This window comes from Melanotaenia boesemani, chromosome 19 (genome assembly GCF_017639745.1).
Source record: "Melanotaenia boesemani isolate fMelBoe1 chromosome 19, fMelBoe1.pri, whole genome shotgun sequence".
Taxonomy (NCBI): Eukaryota; Metazoa; Chordata; class Actinopteri; order Atheriniformes; family Melanotaeniidae; genus Melanotaenia; species Melanotaenia boesemani.
In genome coordinates, this window is record NC_055700.1 from 16,451,379 (window position 1) to 16,471,867 (window position 20,489).

The 20,489-nt window shown below is 36.4% G+C and overlaps 1 protein-coding gene across 1 annotated transcript; it reads left to right on the forward strand.

Moving 5' to 3' along the window:
* The first annotated feature begins 8,789 nt into the window (after positions 1 to 8,789).
* Positions 8,790 to 18,068, forward strand: LOC121630267 (sodium/glucose cotransporter 1-like). Its single transcript, XM_041970448.1, has 15 exons — positions 8,790 to 8,955; positions 10,613 to 10,684; positions 10,962 to 11,066; positions 11,228 to 11,287; positions 11,397 to 11,501; positions 11,612 to 11,717; positions 11,845 to 11,925; positions 12,089 to 12,297; positions 13,713 to 13,848; positions 13,993 to 14,100; positions 14,191 to 14,341; positions 14,436 to 14,604; positions 15,881 to 16,096; positions 17,466 to 17,568; positions 17,660 to 18,068. Exons 1-15 carry the CDS (start codon positions 8,812 to 8,814, stop codon positions 17,872 to 17,874), a joined length of 1,980 nt encoding a protein of 659 aa, XP_041826382.1. The 5' UTR covers positions 8,790 to 8,811; the 3' UTR covers positions 17,875 to 18,068.
* The last annotated feature ends 2,421 nt before the right edge of the window (positions 18,069 to 20,489 follow it).

A 20,489-nucleotide genomic window follows, 5' to 3' on the forward strand; every position in this document is an offset into this window, starting at 1 on the left:
ACTCTGCCACCTTGTGGGAAATATAATTAATATAATATAATATAATATAATATAATATAATATAATATAATATAATATAATATAATATAATATAATATAATATAATTATTTGATCTTCTGTTATTTAAATTAATGTGAGTAGACAACACCAAACCTAAGTATTCTTAAGTGATCATTTGTGATTTTTTCAATCAACTTCAAGATTGTAATCTCCGTTTTTGCTCCTGCTACACCATGTTATTTTTAACGTCTTGGTCCAAACACAGTGTGTTGACCTGACAACACCCTTGGATATCATTTTCTTGCTCATTTTCTAATTTTAAAACATCAGTGTATCAATTTCCTATGCCTACTTAATCCAATGTAGGGTCATGGGTGGGCTGGAGCCTATCGCAGCAGCTACTGGGCAAGAGGTGGAGTACACCCTGGACAGGTTGCTAGCCCATCTTAGGGCCAACACAGAGAGAGAAACTCTCACATTTACTCCTAAGGAGAGTAAGCGATACCAATAAACCTCATATACATGTCTTTGAGAGCAGGAATATTCGGATAGAACATACAAACTCCACCCCCCACCCACCCAGCTAAGATTTGAACCAGGAACCTTCTCACTGTACTAACGCTACACAATCGTGCAGTCAAAACCTAAGACACACTCCTTGCATCTCAGAGCAGAAAACTCTGCTCATGTAATCATTTTAAAACCTAATGTCATATATTTGGTTCTTAATAAATTCTTAATGTTGGTCTATGTGTTTTAAATACAGATTAATATTGTAAAGTCTCTTTTATTCTTCTGTTCTTTTAACCCAATCTCAAGGTAAATTGTCAAAACAAGTTCATTATATGTTGTTTTGTACACATTGTGTGCGACAGCGACACCATCCAATAACACTGATGCAGAAGACCATCGAAACATGTCAGGTAAGCATATGATAGAAGTAAGTGTCAGATTTTTATTGGCTTAAAGATAAATATATTTCTTAAAATGGACACATTTCTTTCCTTCTTTTACTTTTTTTATGTATTAAGGTTTGATAGTATTTATTTAACCTTTGTAAAACATTATTTGATGCCTAAACTAACAAACGGACAATGTGAAAACCAAAGTGGAGGGTGATTGATGTTTAAAAGAAAATAAAGTGTGAAATGTATTGAGTCAGACAGGAACACACTCGGGTCTCTTGGATCCCTCAAGTCAAGCGACTGACTCCTTCACTACACACTTCAACATCCAAATATGGACTTTTTAAACTTGCCTGCTAAATCTGATAAACACTCTTTTTTATGACAGATTTGTTAAATGAACTCGTCTGTTGCTCCTTCATAGAATTATTTCCCTGTCCATATATGTGGAAAAAAGGGGATAAAAGCAGTCTTATGTGCTTGAATATGAGCAAACAGGATGGACTGGGAGTGGAAAGAAAACATTAGATGTGAAATGGCATCTGCTTAATACCAGCTCCCACAGTTGCTCACATGAAGCCCCGTGTGACCAGATGGACAAAGCATTGTGGTTTTGTCAAATAGGGGATCTTCTCCTCAAATAGCTGCTGCAGGGCCAGTGTGCAAACTCCAGCTGAACACCCTGAAGCGCTCTTCTCTCAAATTTCTACTATCCAACATGACATCAGAAGCTTCCTCTCTAAAAACCTTTCAGTCTTTGTCATGACTTGATATTTTAATACGACAAGTTCACAGAAATGACTACATCTACTACACAAGAATGATGTGAGCCTATATGCAGTATACTGTGTGTGCAAGTGGTAACTACAACTTATTCCATTAGTAGATCCCCAATGAAGAGTGTCTTCATTACACAGCATATGAATTGCTCCTATGTGTAACATTCAGGATTTCCATTAGCAGCTGAAATTCATCTCCATCTTTCATGCTGTAACACATGTAGGCTGCATGCCTTTGGTTTCACACAGATATCAGTTATGTTAAGATTAATACTTACTAGTGTGCACATTAGGTCTCTATTTCATGTTTGGATTGTCATATATTATCTTTCTTTCACTATACAGCACCGATGCACCTGTATCTAGCCCACCATTGAAAAGTCATTTTATCTCAATGCAATGCATTTTGCATGGACTAAATAGAAACATGCTATATAACACAAATCTGCATGAGTTAAAACTTGTTAAATGGTTTATTCTTTTTGGTTGCATACAAGATCAATAAGTACATCAACATGAAAGAGGATTATTTCAGAGCAAACACCCTTCTGAAAATAGTTGATCATGTTTCAAACTCCTTTAAAACAAAAGGGGAACCAGACATGTCAATACAACTAACTGAGTATTTGACTACAGTGGTGATGAATATAGTTAACTATCTGTAAGCGGTAAGTTCTGTTTGAAAGTTATAAGGGGGTTTATAGCACTTCTAAAAGACACGTTCTTAAATGTGTTTGATCTTCTTTTTTTTTTTTTTTAACCATGCACCAGTATCTGCATCACCATTAATAAAAAGCCATTTATGTGTATTTTTTGTGGTGTTTTTCAGAAAATTCTGTTTAAATTTTTTATATATTCAGTCTGCACCTGGTGGTAGATACTAATTTTGTGTCTAAATAAATGTTTTTTTGGGGGTTTTTATTGTTTTTGTTGTTGTTTTTTATTTGAGCAGAACTGGTGCAGACTTTTGCACCAGTTCTTTCGCTTCTACATAAGATCTCTAAATAGTAACTTGCAAATTGCACAGTGTTAGCCATTTTACAAAGATTTTAATCTCATATAGTATGTCATTTTATTAAAGGGTCACTGGATTATAAATTTCTAGATGCTGCAAAAAAACAAAAAAAAACAAAAAAAAAGAAAACAGGCAGTTATTTTTTATCTTAATACTAATACATTGCACCTGACAGACCAATTTTCAGCTCTTCTCCTGTATACTCCGGCTCATTTGAATAAGTGTGGCCATCACAATTAAATGCCACTTCAATTGTTGCAAATAAGTTCAATATTTTTTCCTGGTGAGCATAAAACAAATGAATAAAAGTAGGTTCATTTTGTCTGAGACTATAGTCACTCAAATAAATGGTCAGGAGCAGTAAAAAATGGCACAAGCACCAAAAAGGATGATATAACTGAGAGACTGGAGGAAAACTAAACACAAAAGAGGAAGTTTAATTGTGAGAGAATACTTTTATAATGTTTTCAGCTAGTGATGATATCTTGAGCCTGTCTTCTGTTATCATATAAAAAATACCCAAACTGTTATTACAGTGCAGTGCAGTTTCATTCAAGTGGTCAGGGATTTGGAAGTGTGTGAGATGTTTTGAAAAGTTTCTGACTAAGGTGGAACCTTCAAGATTTGACTTTTGGATAGTACAAATAATCTGAATGGTAAATGAAAAAAAAAAAAAAAAAAAAAACTTGGATAGAATGTGAAATTTTAGTAACTTTTTAAATTTTATTTAACATTTTTTAACAAAACATGGACAAAGCACTATGAGTACTTACCGCCGGTGCTGCGGTCACAAGATAAATCCTTCCTGTGAGTCTGTTTTTTAAGGCTCTGCCTGCAGCCATGTTCCGCTAGTTCAGTAGCCCTCTGCACAGTCATAATAGTAGACACAGAGATGGTCATAAGACACGTGTGTCTGTTGTGACTTCAAGGCACAGACCTGTTAAGTCATCTCTTTACCACACAATAACGATTCCTAATTATGGGAAATTTCTGGCACTATCAGGAGTGTTGGTGGTCTCCCAGCAACTGGAAATAATCAGCTTTCTGCCATGTTTATGTTGCTCTGATTTTACAACTGGTAAACAAACTGGGCTAAACTTAAGCACAGATAGAAGCTCTCCCCATCAGATAGGCCAGAGCTTCTTCTTTGGCTCAAATTCAGGCCTAAATTCAACAAATATAACCAGGCTTTAATCCTCACAGAGCATGGCCTCATTTCAGTGATTGATTCACATTCAAGCCAATATTGATTGTCCCCATTTGGAGATTTCAAGCAGCCATTTGTAACAGTACCAGTCTGATAACTCCCCCATCTGGCTCCTTTACATTCTCAACATGTCCACACAGCCATAACAAGGGAAGCTGTGGTGTCAGAGCTTTAACACTATGGTAGTTGCTTTTGTCTCCCCGTTTTTCAAACTGAGACAACTGCTGAAAATAAACCAGACTGTAGCCACCACAACTTTCAGACAATCTAATGGGTGAAGGGAAACAGAGCCCTTTGGTGTAATTCTTTTTTTGAACTAACAAGCTAACCTAATAAGTTGTGACATTTTGTAAACATATTTAATTAAATTTCATTAATTTGGTTTCAACTTGGATATTTGATTTAAAGGTGCCTCACCATAATAAATCACATTATTTCCATAGAGTTAAACTGCTCTATTTAGCCTACTTTAGCTTTTAGCCACCACAACTATTTATCCGTGTCACCTAAGATTTAAAATCTTGCTAAATTTTTGTTTAAACCGCTGAAATAATTTAATATACATTCCTTACATATATATATATATATTTTAAGTTTTTAAATTAATTGCTTTTCAAGAGCTGTAGAATTCTTATTTTTCAAAGTAAACAGAACAATAAATTAACATGTTTTAATTCCAGGAGGTTTGTCTATCTAAGTTAACAAATAATATATATTTTCAGTGTGAATACTGCATAACCTACTATACATATTTTTAATTCTTAGTTTTTATAAATTTTATATGTAATACTAATATCTGTGTATTTTAAAAAAGATAAATAAAAATAAAACTTTTATGTGACCCAGCACTGACGGCACAGTAAGATGCCACCAGAACAATGACCGATACAGGTTCAAACTGAACTGAAACAAAGGGTAATAACTAGTAAGAGATGTTACATGTTATTATGTTATTTTGTGTGTGGCACAGATGTACAGATCTTCTATGTTAGGAACAAATTAGTAAAACTAGCACACAGCTTTAACCTTACAAGCTGCAGCTAAAATACAAACAGCCTTTATAAACTAATCACTACTTCGTATTTAGACTATTTAATTAAAGGGGCTGGTACATAATTGTAACCTATTACAGATGGTACTAAGTACATTTTACATTGAAATTTCAAACTCTATGCTGTGAATGTAAATGATAAAATTGTTTAGCTTCTATAACACCCCAGTTATTTATATCAGAAGGCTCAAACCTATATTACTATATATTGTTACAGAAAATGTGACCAGGTTTGGTAGATTTTATTCTTGTTTACCATTACATTAATGGTTATACAATACTGATAATCATATCCATTTCACATTATAATTTTTCGTGTTATTCAAATTTGTAGCCAATTAAAAATCAGTGAATATGTAATGAAAAATTGCTACATTTTTTGTTTTAAAGGTTAATGTACACATCTATCCATAAAAAGGGTGTTTCAGGTGTTCTGATTTGACCTAATATCCTACCTGTTACAATCAATGCAGGAAAAATAGCTCATCATCATTGCTGCCTCTTATTGTTGTTGTTGTGTAAACAACAAACATAAATTTTCAAAATATCAAGTTTAATTTCTCATTACATTTATCCATTCATTTTTTTGTGCTGCTTTGTCTAATTCAGGGTCCCGGGAAGCTGGAGCCTATCAGTTCAGAGGTGAGAGGAAGGGTACACCCTGGACAGTCGCCAGTCTATTGCAGGTCCAACACAGAGACAAACAACCAATCATGCTCAGACACACACACACACACTCCTAGAGAGAATTCAGAGTGACCAATTAACCTAACATATCTGTGGACAGGGGGAGAACATGCAAACTCCACAAAGAAAGGCCACTGTTCGAAGGTCACAGGCTTGAACCAGTGACCTTCTTGCTGTGAGGCTGCGGTGCTAAGCACCACACCGCGGTGCAGCCCGATTCCATCAATATATATTAAAAAGAAAAAAAAAATCTTTTGCATTTACATTGTAACCTGTGGATTCAGATTGTTTCGGTGGGGCCCAAAAAACAGAGTGAAAACCAGATGACTAATTAGTTACAAGATGTTTTAAACCATGGAAGCTGCTGAGGCTGTAGATAATTCACTTAGGATGGGGTAAACGGTGAACACTGCAGGAGAAAATGACAACAGGTGAGTCCACAGGTAAGAACAGAGTTTAACAGGCTATTGAGGCTATTGAGGTTCTCCTAATGAACATAAAATGTTGGTCTTTTAGCTGTTATGCTGCAAACAAGTGGAACAAACTGCCAGTGAAGGTTAAACTTTCAACAAATGTAGACAGCTTTAAATCCAGGCTAAAAACATTTCTTTTCTCATGTACACATGCATTAATTCTGCACAGCAACTTTTAACTTATCTTTCTTTTAATCATTTTCATTTAATTTATGATTTTATTATGATTTTATTTAGATTTTTGCTATTTGTTGATGTCTTTTACTGCTTTTTACTGCTTTCTTTGTATCATCTGCAGTGCTTTAATGTTTTATGTAAGGCACTTTGAATTGTACAAAAATAAACTTACCTTGCCTAGACATTATGTAGCCTGTAGTCCCAAAGCAGGTCAATGTATGAAGAAACATGATAAAATACACAGACACAACACGCATTCAAGGATTGTTAAGATAAATAAACGTCAGTTCACTAAAAATATACAAAAGTCATGCAATAAATATATATTATAAACAAATATAATAATGTTAACATTAACATGACATAGTTGAAAGATGTCAATAAAAGACTTAAACAGAAATGTGTTTGCATGTTTGGTTGTTCAGGAGCCACCTTTTAACTGATTTGGAAAAAGTTTACATTGATGAGATGTCCCTGAGTTCTGTTGAGACAGTGTTCCAGGTGTGTGATAATACTACAGAAATAGAAAACTGCCCAAAACTGCTTTTCCTAAATGTAACGTCACAGTCTCCCCTGCTTTGGGATCGACTGCCCACATTGTCTTTCAAATGGATGAAATCCATTAAAATTTTAAAGGTTTTGCACATACAATACTAAATAAAGTAGATGAACTGTTGATGACTAGTGAGCAGGCCCAAGATTAAGAGGAGGTCACAAGTGAGTGGAACAAGTTATCTATGAACACTAGTAAGTCACACCCAAGGGAAGCAGGGAGGAAACAAACAAAACTGCAGAAGAAAAACTACAAATCCCAACAGAATGATATAAAACACTGACAAGTATGACTTTTGTACATCATTGCCTCTCTTTTTTTTCAGATCAGAAAATACAGTTAATTTCAAGTTGACGTGAAATGCAGTTCAGGAGTTTTAGAGGCAGATTCAATCATTTTTTTAGAACATTAGTGGGAACACCAGAGTTAAAGGACACAGAAAGGCTTTAACAACACTGTATGGTTTGACCATCAAAAACAATATCTGTGAAACAAAACTAAAGAAGAAGACTTTATTTAAAATAAGGTTTATTCCTGTCTATTGACTAGTTTGGCTCATACATGAGTTTTGTTGTCCTGTAGGGACACCTACTGGCTGCTGATATTATTGATACAGAAAACATAATCTGACCAGGAAATCTGGAAAAAGATAAATAAACTGATGAAGAACACCGCACATGTGGCTAAGTCTTTTGACTTTTTCATTCGTTTGTTTTCCATGCAATTATCTCTGGGATATGTTGGTAAATGGTGATATTCATTAAATATTTCGAACCAAAGAAAATCCTTCTTTCCTTTCCAGTTTGAGCCCTCTTCAAACCATCAGAACATAAGCTAATTATTAACATAAGATAAGCAGCAGTTTATCTCCTTATCAAGGACATTTAATGTTCATTGATGAGGTGAAGGTGAGGTTAATGTTTTAGTGGATCTTATTTAGAAATCAAAAATAAAAATTATGTGTTGATTAAAATATTTTACAGGATTAATAACTATATTTTGAAATCAGTTATGATGTGATCAACTGCAAATCTCTTATAATCCACTATCAGTTAGATGTGTCAGTGATTTATCAGTTAGTCCTTTTTTACTTGTTATCAGGTGTAAAAATGAGTGCAGGGTTAATAATCATTTCATATGTTCATTCAGATCAACGATGGCCTAGACTTTATTTTCATGAAAAGGAAAAGTAATATATTTACACTGCCCTACCCACCCCTCCATGTTAACATGATGTCAGCCAAGCAAGAAGACATGAAAATTTATTATAATTGGAAAAAAAGTTCAATACGTGGTGGGTTCACACACTGGCACAAAAAGAACAACAAGCAGTATTTACCTATTTAATCAGCACTAATAGTGTATTAATAAATAATAATAACTAATCATGAGTTGGAGTATCAACATGATCAAACACCTCCCATCTATTTGATGATGCCATTAAAAGATTTTTCTACCACTTTATCCTGTTGGTGCCAGACGTCCCTTGGTGGGCCTTGACAAATGAATATGTATTTTACAGAAGCTACCTTCCAAGTATCTACACATTGACACCAGTGGAAAGCTAAGATTCTTGAGGTCTGAATGATGCACACCATTCCAGATCATGACTGTCTGACCAGTTGCAAATACAGCGACAGGGTCCAATGGAAGTGGTCCACTAAAATAATATCTAATAATATATTTTAAGGGGTTAGGGTTAGAGTCTAACTCTTTTTTTGGTTATATATATATATATATATATATATATATACAAATATAAATCTGCAGTCTAACTCACTGTTTTCCCCCACCCTTTCTGTCTCATTCTCATTCAGTCTTATGCGCATGCACACACACACCTGCACACACACTTCCATACACACACACATATACTAAAGATATAAAGGTGTTGGCTCAGTACTTCAGTCAAAGGGGACTGACACCAGGAACTTGTCTGATCTGCAATCTCCTCCTCTACAAAATGTCTCGTGATTATTTTGGATTCTCTTTTCTACAAAGAAATATAAGAAACGACACGGGAACAAACAGAGTTGTTCTTAACAATGCAGCAGATATCTCCGTTATTGTGATTTACTTTATTGTGGTCTTGGCTGTGGGAGTATGGGTGAGTTATTTCATCCATCAGCAAACTGTTCTGTCAATATTTCTTTCTAATTCATCAACAGTTCCAGAGCTCCATGATGTTTTACCTTGAAATGTAATGAAATGTAAAATGAGTGACGACAACAGCAATTTTTGGATCATTAGGACTACTTCAAGCAAACATAATTGCTATTTTTAACCTTCCCACAATAGTACTGTCATGTAAATGACACATAAAAGAAGTGGACTGATAAAGTTTCATTAAGCCAAAGGCAAAATTATTTGTATAGCACAATTCAAAGTGCGTTACATTAAACATTAAACATTACAGCAGAGTGCAGAAAGCAATAACAAGTGCATTTCACAGTGCTCGTTCGTGCAAAAACAAAACAAAACAACAACAACAAAAAAAACCAAAGATTAAAAATAGAAAGAAAAGCTAAAATAAAAAAGATAAAATGCAAGAAGTACATTTCCAGTGTGGGGAAAAATAGTATTAAAACATGATCAAGTTTAAAATTTCCAACTTAAAAGAAACAAAAGCAGATCTGAATTTTTTTCAAATAAAAACTATTGAAATGCGGCAGAGAACAGGTCCTGCTGTGACATCAGTTTTTTTTAACCTTGATATATTCTTGACGCGATATTAGGCTGATTTTGTGATTCCCTTAATGTGTTTTTCAAAGTTAAGGTCTGAGTCCATCACTACACCCAGATTTCTGCCCTGGTTGGTGGTTTTTAGGTGTATAGACTGAAGCTCTGTGGTGAAACTTAATCGTTTCTCTTTGGCTCCAAACACAATCACCTCAGTTTTGTTTTTGTTTATCTGAAGGAAGTTTAGGCACATCCAGTCATTAATCTCCTCAATGCATTGACCAAGAGCCTGTACGGGGTCTCATCTCCTGGTGACATTGTAATATATATATCTGTGTGTCATCTGCGTACCTATGGTAACTAATATTGTTGTTCTTTATGACCTGTGCCAGTGGAGCATGTAGACGTTAAACAGAAAAAGTCCAAGGATGGAACCTTGGGGAACTCCACATGTAATTTGTGTCTGCTCAGATGTAAAGTTACCTATTGACACAAAGTACTTTCTGTTCTCTAAATTAGATTTAAACCAGTTTAGTGCAGTGCCGCAGAGGCCCATCCAGTTCTCCAGTCATTTAAGTAATATAAACAGCTTTACAGCTTCTTAACCAGCAATCCTTAATTCTGTGATATATTTTGGCATACATTAGGGCTGGGTGATATGAACCAAATTTTCTATCTTAATATTTTTTACCTGAATCACAATATATCACTGCTGATATAAATATATATATGTATATATATATATATATATATATATATATATATATATAAATAAATGAAAAACAGTTTTCAATGACCATAATAAAAGCTATCTCGATATAAACAATATTCCTCATTATATATTGCATCTGATAAAGTCTTGATATATTTAAAAATCTCGATATATTGCCCATCCCTAGCATACATTATCCTAAACTAGAACTTCAAAAGCTGTACGTATGGGGATAATTTCTTATTTGTGTGCAAATTTTAGTTCAAATTAAATGGATGCACTTCGGGGTCACTGACTCATAGCTGAATTAGCACTTAGGAGTGTGTTGTGCAGATTTATGGATATTTTAAAATATGCTCTTGTCCTGCTGCAGGCTATGGTACGCACCAATCGGTCCACTGTGGGTGGCTTCTTTCTTGCAGGAAGGAGTATGGTGTGGTGGCCGGTGGGTATTTTACCCTCAACTTTAATCCTTACAAAGATTATCTTCTATCTTACTCTTCCACTGACCTTCCTGACACCATGGTGACTGTTTTGAAATTAATGGGTACTGTATGATGCTGTGTGTCATAATCAAACTGTCATATTTTATTAGTGTTTTTTGAGTGAATGAAACATTTAGCAATTTCTTCTATTTATCAGCTTGAAACTTTTTTAATTATTACATTTTGAACGAGCCTAACAGAAAGTGACATTTTCATGTTTAACCATGTCTTTCAAAGATTGGAGCATCACTCTTTGCCAGCAACATTGGCAGTGTCCACTTTGTGGGGATCGCTGGTTCTGGTGCAGCGGCAGGAATAGTTATTGGTGCATTTGAATGGAATGTAAGTATATTTTATACCATTATTACAGATGTTTTAGTCATATTTGTCAGGTGATTTGATCGTCTATTGGTTACTATGACAATGTCTGTGGGCAGATGATTGAAAGCAAACTCCTTCATTTTCAAATTTGAGACTTGTTTCTTTACATTTGTGTTTTTCAGGCACTTATTGTTGTCATCATTCTGGGATGGCTTTTTGTGCCAATCTACATCAAAGCTGGGGTAAACATGACAAGAAATTTACATATGAACACATATTTATATATCTTATTTAAAATGAACAATATTTTGAACCATGTAAAAGTAAAATCTGATGAATGGATGTGTGTAGGTAGTCACGATGCCCGAGTACCTGAAGAAGAGGTTTGGAGGACAGCGCATCCGCATCTATCTCTCTGTGCTCTCCCTGATTCTCTATATCACCACTAAAATCTCTGTAAGTTACTGTGACAGTTGTGTCAAACCTTTCTATTTCAACATTAGACTGGTTGAACTAATGTGTCTTTGTTTTTGGTTTTTGTTTTTTTGTTTTTTTTCTCCACCCAGGCAGACATGTTTTCTGGTGCCATTTTCATCCAGCAGGCTCTAGGACTTAACATATATGTTGCTGTTATCGCACTACTAGCAATTACTGCAGTATACACTGTCACAGGTCTGTCCACAGATTTAAGCTGCTTCCAAAGTACAATATTGTTGATGATTCTTTTTTTTTTTTTCATTTAGTTCTTTTTTAATTAACTGTTACAGACTGTGTAATAACATCAAATGTTGTATCTTAGGTGGACTTGCTGCAGTGATTTACACAGACACCCTCCAGACCATCATTATGGTTGTTGGAGCCTTCATTCTCATGGGCTTTGGTAATATATGGATGGATGGATGGATGGATGGATGGATGGATGGATGGATGGATAGATATAGATATATACTGTATTATTATTTTGCTTTCAATTATTTCTGATCATGATACCAAATGCTTGAGGCGCAATAATCTAAGATGTTGTAACTTGCACACATCCTCAGCTTTCAATGAAGTTGGGGGGTATGAAAACTTCCAGAAGAGCTACATGCAGGCAGTCCCCACAATCACAAGTGGTATTGACCCAAGCTGCTACGAGCCTCGGCCAGACTCCTTCCATCTTTTTAGGGATCCAATAACAGGAGACCTGCCGTGGCCTGGCCTGGTGTTTGGGATCACCATTCAGGCTGCCTGGTACTGGTGCACGGATCAGGTCAGTAAAACAAACCACAGTTGTGAAAATGCATTACTCCTACTGTCTCTGTGCCACCTTACACAACCAATAACAATCCGGGGTTATAAACAGACATAAACAGTGTCATACGATAGATTTACACACATTGGCACACACATTTATGCTCATTTATCTCCCTGTTTTGGCCAGAGTTACATTTGTCGTTTGCATCTCTTGCTTTAATGTTTTATTTTTGGATGTTTGTGTGCTCAATGCCAGCTTATGTAATTATGACACAGCCTCCAGGGCTCCAGCCTGCGACCAAATGGTCGCATTTTGTGACTAACTTGTGATTGAATTTTTCATCTACTTGCGCAATGGTGACCAATACATTTGCCCGTATTTTTCTTGTAGTTATAAATGAATTCATTTTGTCGCTAACAAACTTCTGTTCCCCTCTTCAGCCCAGTAGTTCACAGTAACACGCAAATTAGCTGCTGGTTTACCGACTCAAATTAACTTCAATACGAGAAAAGGAGACAAAAATCAACAAAGAAGACGACAGCTAATGTGCGTGTGAGAGGGGACAAAGGAGCTCTGTGATTGGCTTATGTGTGATAAGAGTCGGGTCTTGGGGGAATTTAGTGTTGCCAACTTAGCGGCTTTGTCGCTATATTTAGCGAGTTTTCATACCCCTCTAGCTGCTTTTTTTCAAAGCGACTAACGACAAATCTAGCAAATTTTTCTGGTATTATTGGAGACTTTTGGAGACTGATGTGAATAAACGTAGGTTACTCTTCCCAATGAGGAGCGAGTGCTGTGCAGACCCCTCCCGTCCACAGGGGGAGCTCCCAGCTGTATTCAGCGCAGACGACGTTCACCTCTGTTAAATGTACAAAACTGCTGCTGGATGATCCTAAAGCTGGCTTACCATCAGAGTAATGTCCATTAATGAAGAGTGTGGACAGAAATATTTAATATGTTAAGTGCTACTTATTTAATGGTCATCATCCCACTGTCATTGCTAATCATGTCTGGGATGATAACATTATTTTTCTGTAGCAACACTCTCAAAAGCATACAGTGCACCAAATTAAGATCAAAAAGACAAAGTTTCATGGTCATCACTATGAAAACATCTGTAAGACAATGCACACTTTGAGTTGGAGTAAAAGACAGAAAGTGGTTAAAATCAATGCAACTATCTTTTTCTCCATTTATTCATTCAATGCCAGTGGTTATTCATTTAAAGAGACAATACATATAATTGTTAAATCTCTCACAATTTGTAAACAATTATTTCATTATTAAATGTTGTTAAAAGTAACAGGTATTATTATAAAAGTGCAGTGTTTTTCTTTCTTTGATCTGTATTGTAGTTTAAGTACAGCATAGCATAATACCGTTGACTTGAGTAAACGTGTTTAGGACTAAGCATGGATCTTTTCTTGCAGGTGATTGTCCAGCGCTGCCTCTCTGCCAAAAATCTCTCTCATGTTAAAGGAGGTTGCATTTTATGTGGCTACTTGAAGCTGTTGCCCATGTTTCTCATGGTTTTCCCCGGAATGATCAGCAGAATTCTTTATTCTGGTGAGCGACTTTTAGCATTTATTGTTTGCTCCTTTTGATTTGGCAAGACTTAAAGTACCAATATATCTAACAGAAATCTTAGATTTAATGGTGAATTTTTAATTATTACTTAACAAATTACTAATTTTGTTAACTTTCTTCTAGATGTGGTGGCATGTGTGGACCCAGATGAATGTCAAAAATATTGTGGTGCTAGTGTGGGATGCTCCAACATTGCTTATCCCAAACTGGTGGTGGATCTTATGCCCAATGGTGGGTGGATTAAGAACTTTGTCATCAGAAATGAATACAAATTCTAGTATCTTTTTGGACCTTTCTTCTTAACCTGTTACTCTCTTTTAGGTTTGCGAGGTCTGATGTTGTCTGTGATGCTAGCTTCTCTGATGAGCTCCCTTACCTCCATCTTCAACAGTTCCAGTACACTCTTCACCATGGATATCTACACAAAGGTCCGTCCCTCTGCTAAAGAGAGGGAACTCATGATTGCTGGCAGGTAAAAAAACATTTTCTTTTGGCTAATTTTTTGTGTGACAATGTTTAAGTTGCTGACTACTGCTAATACTATTTGTGTGTTTAACTGTGTATAGAGTGTTTATCTTGATCCTGATTGGTGTGAGCATAGCATGGATCCCTATGGTGCAGAGTGCCCAGAGTGGTCAGCTCTTTGACTACACTCAGTCCATTACCGGCTACCTTGCTCCTCCCGTTGCAGCTGTTTTCATGCTTGCAATCTTTTGCAAACGTGTCAATGAGCCTGTAAGTTACCTCTCTAATTCAGAATTATTTTCTTTTTTTTTTGTGTGTTTTTGTTGATTATTCATTCTTTCAATAGATTAAAAATCTACACATGGATTTAGGGGTTTGATTATGTTTCGCCGTGTGTCCTTGAGGTGATATTGTAGCCTGGCAGGATCTTTCCCTCATGTCTGTGCCATAAAGCTACTGTTAGCATTTTTGTGTAATTTAGATCTTAGCTAGCAAGGAAACGTATGTAAAAAGCTTATGATGTCTTTGTCAATGGTTCTATGTGCTTTAAAAAATGTTTTGTTTTGTCTCTTTTTTTTTTTTTGCCCCCCCCCCCCCCCCCCCCCCCCCCCCCAATTCAATGGGGAGTAATTTGATGTGAGACCAATACAAAAAAATACAAACCAATACACAAAAAAAAAGAAAAGAAAAGAAAAGAGAAAACGAAAGTTTTTTTGTTTTTTGTTTTTTTTTACGAATAAATAGTGTTAAATGATTAAAAGCAATGCCTAACACTGGTGCAATTTTGCACCAGTTCTTGACCTCACAGCAAGAAGGTCACTGGTTCGAGCCTCGGCTGGGGGGGAGGTTCAAACCTGGGGGGGCGGTGGCCTTTCTGTGGGGAGTTTGCATGTTCTCACTGTGTATGCGTGGGTTCTCTTCGGGTTCTCCGGCTTACTTCCAAAGACATGCTTGTTAGGTTAACTGGTCACTTTAAATTCTCCCTAGGAATGAGTGTGACTGGTTGTTTGTCCCTTTTTGTGTTGGTCCTGTGATGGACTGGTGACCTGTCCAGGGTGTACCCTGCCTCTCACCTGCTAAAAATACTGGGATAGGCTCCAGCTTACCCGCAACTCGTAATGGATTAAGCGGTACAGAGAATGAATGAATGAATGAATGAATGACTGAATGAATTAATGGTGTTAGACATGGACAGAGTTAGAATCAGGCAGGATTCATAGTAGGCAAGTCATAATGATTGCCGCTCATAGCCATGTCAAGCACAGCTTTTCACATTCTTCAACTCAGACTAAAAAACAAACAAAAAAACCTTATACTAGTTCAAGCAAAAGCTATGTTGGTTTCAAATGGCATAACTTTTGAATTAGATGGTTATTTATTTTGTGATAAATTTTCTTATGTGCAGAATGCGTTGCAACAGTCTGCAGCCGAAGTAACACAGACAGAAGACAGAAGTGGCACCACTACTACAGCACTGATACAGATAGTTTCAATACAGTGATTCAGTCTGATCTCTTTCTTTCTTGCTTTTTCTTTAATCCCTCAGGGCGCCTTTTATGGACTCACAACTGGACTGTTAATAGGCCTGTCCAGGATGATTGCTGAGTTTGTTTATGGGACAGGAAGCTGTGCTAACCCAAGTAACTGTCCCACTATTATATGTGGAGTCCACTACCTCTACTTCGCCATCATCTTGTTCACCATCTCCTGTATCGTCATAGTTGGAGTCTCCCTGATTACCAAGCCCATCAACGACAAGCATGTACGTGACTGCTATGAGATAAGGCTAAATAAATCATTAACTTCATCAATCACTAGAAAACACTCACCAACTTCATTCAACTGAAAATGAAAGTTTGGGCACCCCTGAGCACATTCAAAGCTGCTGATTTTCAGAGTGAAATAAATGAATAAAAAAAGATTTAGCAAACTCAAAAGCCTTTGTTTAAATACTAATACACTGCCATGTTTTTTTTTTTTTTTTTTTTTTTTTAACTGTGTCATGTAAAAAATACTGATCATCACATGATTGATTTTTAGTTATTCTGGGTCAAACTGTGCATCAATGTCCCTTTTTTGTGTCAAGCTGAGGTTTTGCTTCATCGTTCTGCCCTGCATGCATGCATTTTATTACTTTTCTAAATTTTGTCTTAACTTTCATAACCGACTGTGATTTCTTCATAATAATTCAGACTACAGAGATTTTCCACTAGTAGTCCCTTCATATCTGTTACATGGACTGGGATGTTCTGGAGGCATCATTAGCTGTGAGACAATCAGTTGAAAAGTGAAATTGTTGACTGTTACCTCAAAATCTGAAGATTTCTTAACAGAAATTCACTTTTGTCTTTTTAAGCACCGTATGTGCAAGTTCACAAGCTGCATTATGTAAGTAACTGCTAGGGGCAGTTTTGGATTCAATTTGGTTTAATTTGACGTCAGGCCACATGACTGATAAGCGGTGAAAATGACAGAAAGTTTATAAGGCAAGACAATGGTCTTACACACTGTCTATGATACAACCGCTGTTGGTTTTCTGCCCTAATATCAATGAACCAAATACAAACCTCCTCTATTGTGGCCATGTTTATCATTTTGTTTACACCCTGCATATTTGGGAACTCTGTCCAGTCTGAGTTCTCTACGCTGCCTCCCAGTGAAATTTTCCAGTAACAAGTGTAGTACACAAGCAATTATGTGAACAATTACGCTTACAACAGAGCTGGTTGCATATGTGGTGTCAGCCCATATCCTCACACATCCTCAGGCAACTGCATGACCAGTCCTCCCTCTCTCTGCCTCCACCCACCACACAGCACATTTCACTATTGCAAACCCTAACCCCCCAACCCTCCTTAGCAAAAGTTAGAAACTATTTCTATACCAGCATTTGATAGTAATGGCAGTGCCAAAAATGGTGCAAAACACAAAACGCCAGCCAAGTTTTGTATTGAATTGAGGTTAAAAAGCAGGCATATTATCAGCCTAATAAATCCCACTAAGTCAAGAGAGGCTCATTTGAGTGTGTTAGTTGCCAAGTCAAGAAAATGTGTCACTTTTGTTGGGGTGTTGCAACATTTTCATCCAGCTGTGAATAATTTGTTTCACAAAATGTGTTGCTGTGTCACCAGCTGTATCGACTGTGTTGGAGCCTGAGGAACCGTACGGAGGAGAGGGTGGACCTCGAAAAAGACGATTGGGTTAATAATGACGATGGAAGCATGGATATAGAAGGTAATGAGCAGTTACTGAGAGTTTTCAATCAAAGATGCATTCATGCAGGTACACAGATATAATAAGATTCTCTTCTTTGCCTGTTTAACAGAACCTGAGGAGGAACCAGGCTTCTGTAAGAAAGCAGTGATGTGCTTCTGTGGACTTGAGCAGAAGAAAGCACCAAAACTTAGTCCAGAAGAAGAGGCAGAGTTGAAGAAGCAGCTCACAGACACAACAGAGAAGCCCCTTTGGAAGAACATTGTCAATGTTAACGCCTTCATCCTCCTGTGTGTGGCTGTGTTTTGTCACGGCTTCTTTGCATAGATTCAAGAGGCTTCAACCAATCCTGGATACTATAATTTATTTAATTTATGATCAAAACAAGAACCAGAACAAAGCGGTGTAGGAGGAAGGCCACCAAAATCATTAAGGACCCCAGTCACAGTTTCAGCATTCGAGCCTGTACCACCAGGCTTAGGGACAGCGTCATACCACAGGCCATAGGACTCTTTAACTCTGTCAGCAGCAACATCACTTTTAAATTACACCTTCTTTTTGTTGCATATTATTATTATTATTGTTAGGGCCTGTAAAAATACAATCCCCATACATCCGTCATTTCTCTGTTATGACGGTGGGAAGTGGAGAGGCGCAATGTCAAAGATAAGCCGGCTGGCTCTGTGTATGGATTTGAGAATAAACAGCATTAATGGGGCAACCCATGTACGTCGCCTCCATGGAGAATTTGGGTGTATTAAGACACGCATTCTTTTTTAAACTTATCCTGCATTTTGTACCAATGTGTCGGCTCTAGACGATCTCTGGTCGTCTCCGCGTTTGTGCAGCAGCTGCTTCTTTCCTCTCCTCTCATGTTACTACGGCTGTCGGTGATCAGCTGATCGACTTTTCTCTTGCGTTGCGTTTGTTTATCATTCAGCTGAGATGGAGGAAACTAACGGTTCATGGTTCACACCGTCACATTTTTACCTCAAAGCATTGTGTGTGGCAGGACCTTCTCTCTTATACAGTTTCTGACGAAAGCACGAAGCTGACGACAGAAAGTAGCTGTGGAAAGGATTTCAGCTATGCAGGGGCAGGTCTAGAAAAGTTCTGACGGGGGACCAGGGAGGAGAACTGAGCAGGGGGGCACGAATAAGATCGTTTTTAGGTCTAGATTTTATGAAATATTGAACTGATTATTACAACTAAAGTGATCATCTAATGTAAAAAGTGAAGAAAAACTGCTGTAGGACTTTTATCACCGCTGCACAAACACACTTCAATGATAAAAGGAAAAAACGTGTTTTTATCCAGATCATCAATTTTATCAGAGTTTCTTCATCAGTGTTGGCTGCTTAACTTCAGTCACCACATCCTGCTGTTTTGTTTATTTTTAATAATAAATTTAAAAAAAAATTAATTCAGAATTATGATCTAGAACATAGTGGAGATGTTTTAGAACAGCATATAAAAGTACATTATATGCTGCATTTACTGACCATTGGGCATCTGACGTTTACCCAAGAGAAGGTCAGTTAAAAGTAAATATTTGCATTTGCATAGTCGCAAATGGTGATTATTCATGATTAATTATTTGAAAGCTGTGATTAATCTGATTAAAACTTTTAATCGTTTGACAGCCCTAATTATTGTATAACTTACTAACTTTGTTAATTTTATTTCTTTTTTTTTCTCTCTTGTTGACTACTTTTATCATTGTTTATATTCTTTTAGCATTGTTGGAGAGGCTGGGAATTAAGAATTTCATTACCGAGGATTGCTGATGTAATTGTTGTGCAATGACAATAAATTTAATCTTAATCTTAATCTTAAAACAAAGCACTCAATAGCCTTCAACCTTATTAAATAAGATAAGACACTTACATACCTCTCTACTCTGCTTCATTATTGTATTCCATAATAACTGCTGCTGTTATCCAGGATATATAGTGTATTTTTCTACAATGCGATGGACTCTCCTGTCAACATTTCCTAGTATTTGTCACCTGAGGTAAACCACTAAACCATGCAATATCTTATTAACATATAAATCATTTTCAAATGCTCCCTGAATTTTAACGCATTATTGCTGATATTTGGAGACATTCTGGTGTTAACTCTACATTTTATTCCCATTTCTATATATATATATATACATGACACAGTAGCAATGTATATCAATGTACATGTTTGCACTACTTGAAAATTAAGGAATCAATTCAACATTGAGAAAACTCTTTGTTAAATAACAGATGCATTTTTAATGTTGATTCATTTCCACTACAGTGATTAATCTCTTTAAATATAAATGGCTCTTCACTGTTTAATGAGCAGTTTACATGTGAGTGGTCCAAAAGTTAGTTCATTCTAAGATGCATCATTAAGTCTTGAAGAAAGAGGGACGACATGGCATAAAATGTCTGCAAGATACCTGTAAGATGTAACCGATGAAGGACAAGAAAGAAGATTGTAAATTCTTTCATTATGTTTGCATGTGCTACCTCATTCTACTTCAGCCGTGTGCTCAAAGTCCACGAGTACTGTCACTTCTTACATCCATGCACCTTTCTGTATGTTGTTTTAAGTGTTAATGAGTAAGAACATCTCAGAAAGGGTGGCTTGGTCATTAATTACAGAACTTGGACTCTCTTTGCTTCCCTCTAGTAGCTGGCTGTTGTTTGTGTTCAATGTAAAACTCATCTCTGTTCATATTTGATCATGCCAAGGTAAATTATACATTTATCTAGTTAATAAATAGATACTGAATGACCATTGTACATGATCACTCTTTAATTTCACATAAGACTTGTGTCATTAAGATGCACTTTTATCACCAAGTTCTTGGTTAATGTACACTGAATGAATGACCGCAATCTATGTGCTGCTGTTAAATGTGTCATAATTTCTGAGTTGCCTGGGTTTTATTTGTTCTCTGCCGT

Excerpts from the sequence above, each read along its gene's own strand:
- LOC121630267 (XM_041970448.1), top strand. The coding sequence starts at position 8,812 with ATGTCTCGTGATTATTTTGGATTCTCTTTTCTACAAAGAAATATAAGA. Across the intron at positions 10,685-10,961 it reads GGAGTATGGTGTGGTGGCCG|ATTGGAGCATCACTCTTTGC; the intron begins GTGGGTATTTTA and ends TGTCTTTCAAAG. Across the intron at positions 16,097-17,465 it reads AGCCCATCAACGACAAGCAT|CTGTATCGACTGTGTTGGAG; the intron begins GTACGTGACTGC and ends CTGTGTCACCAG.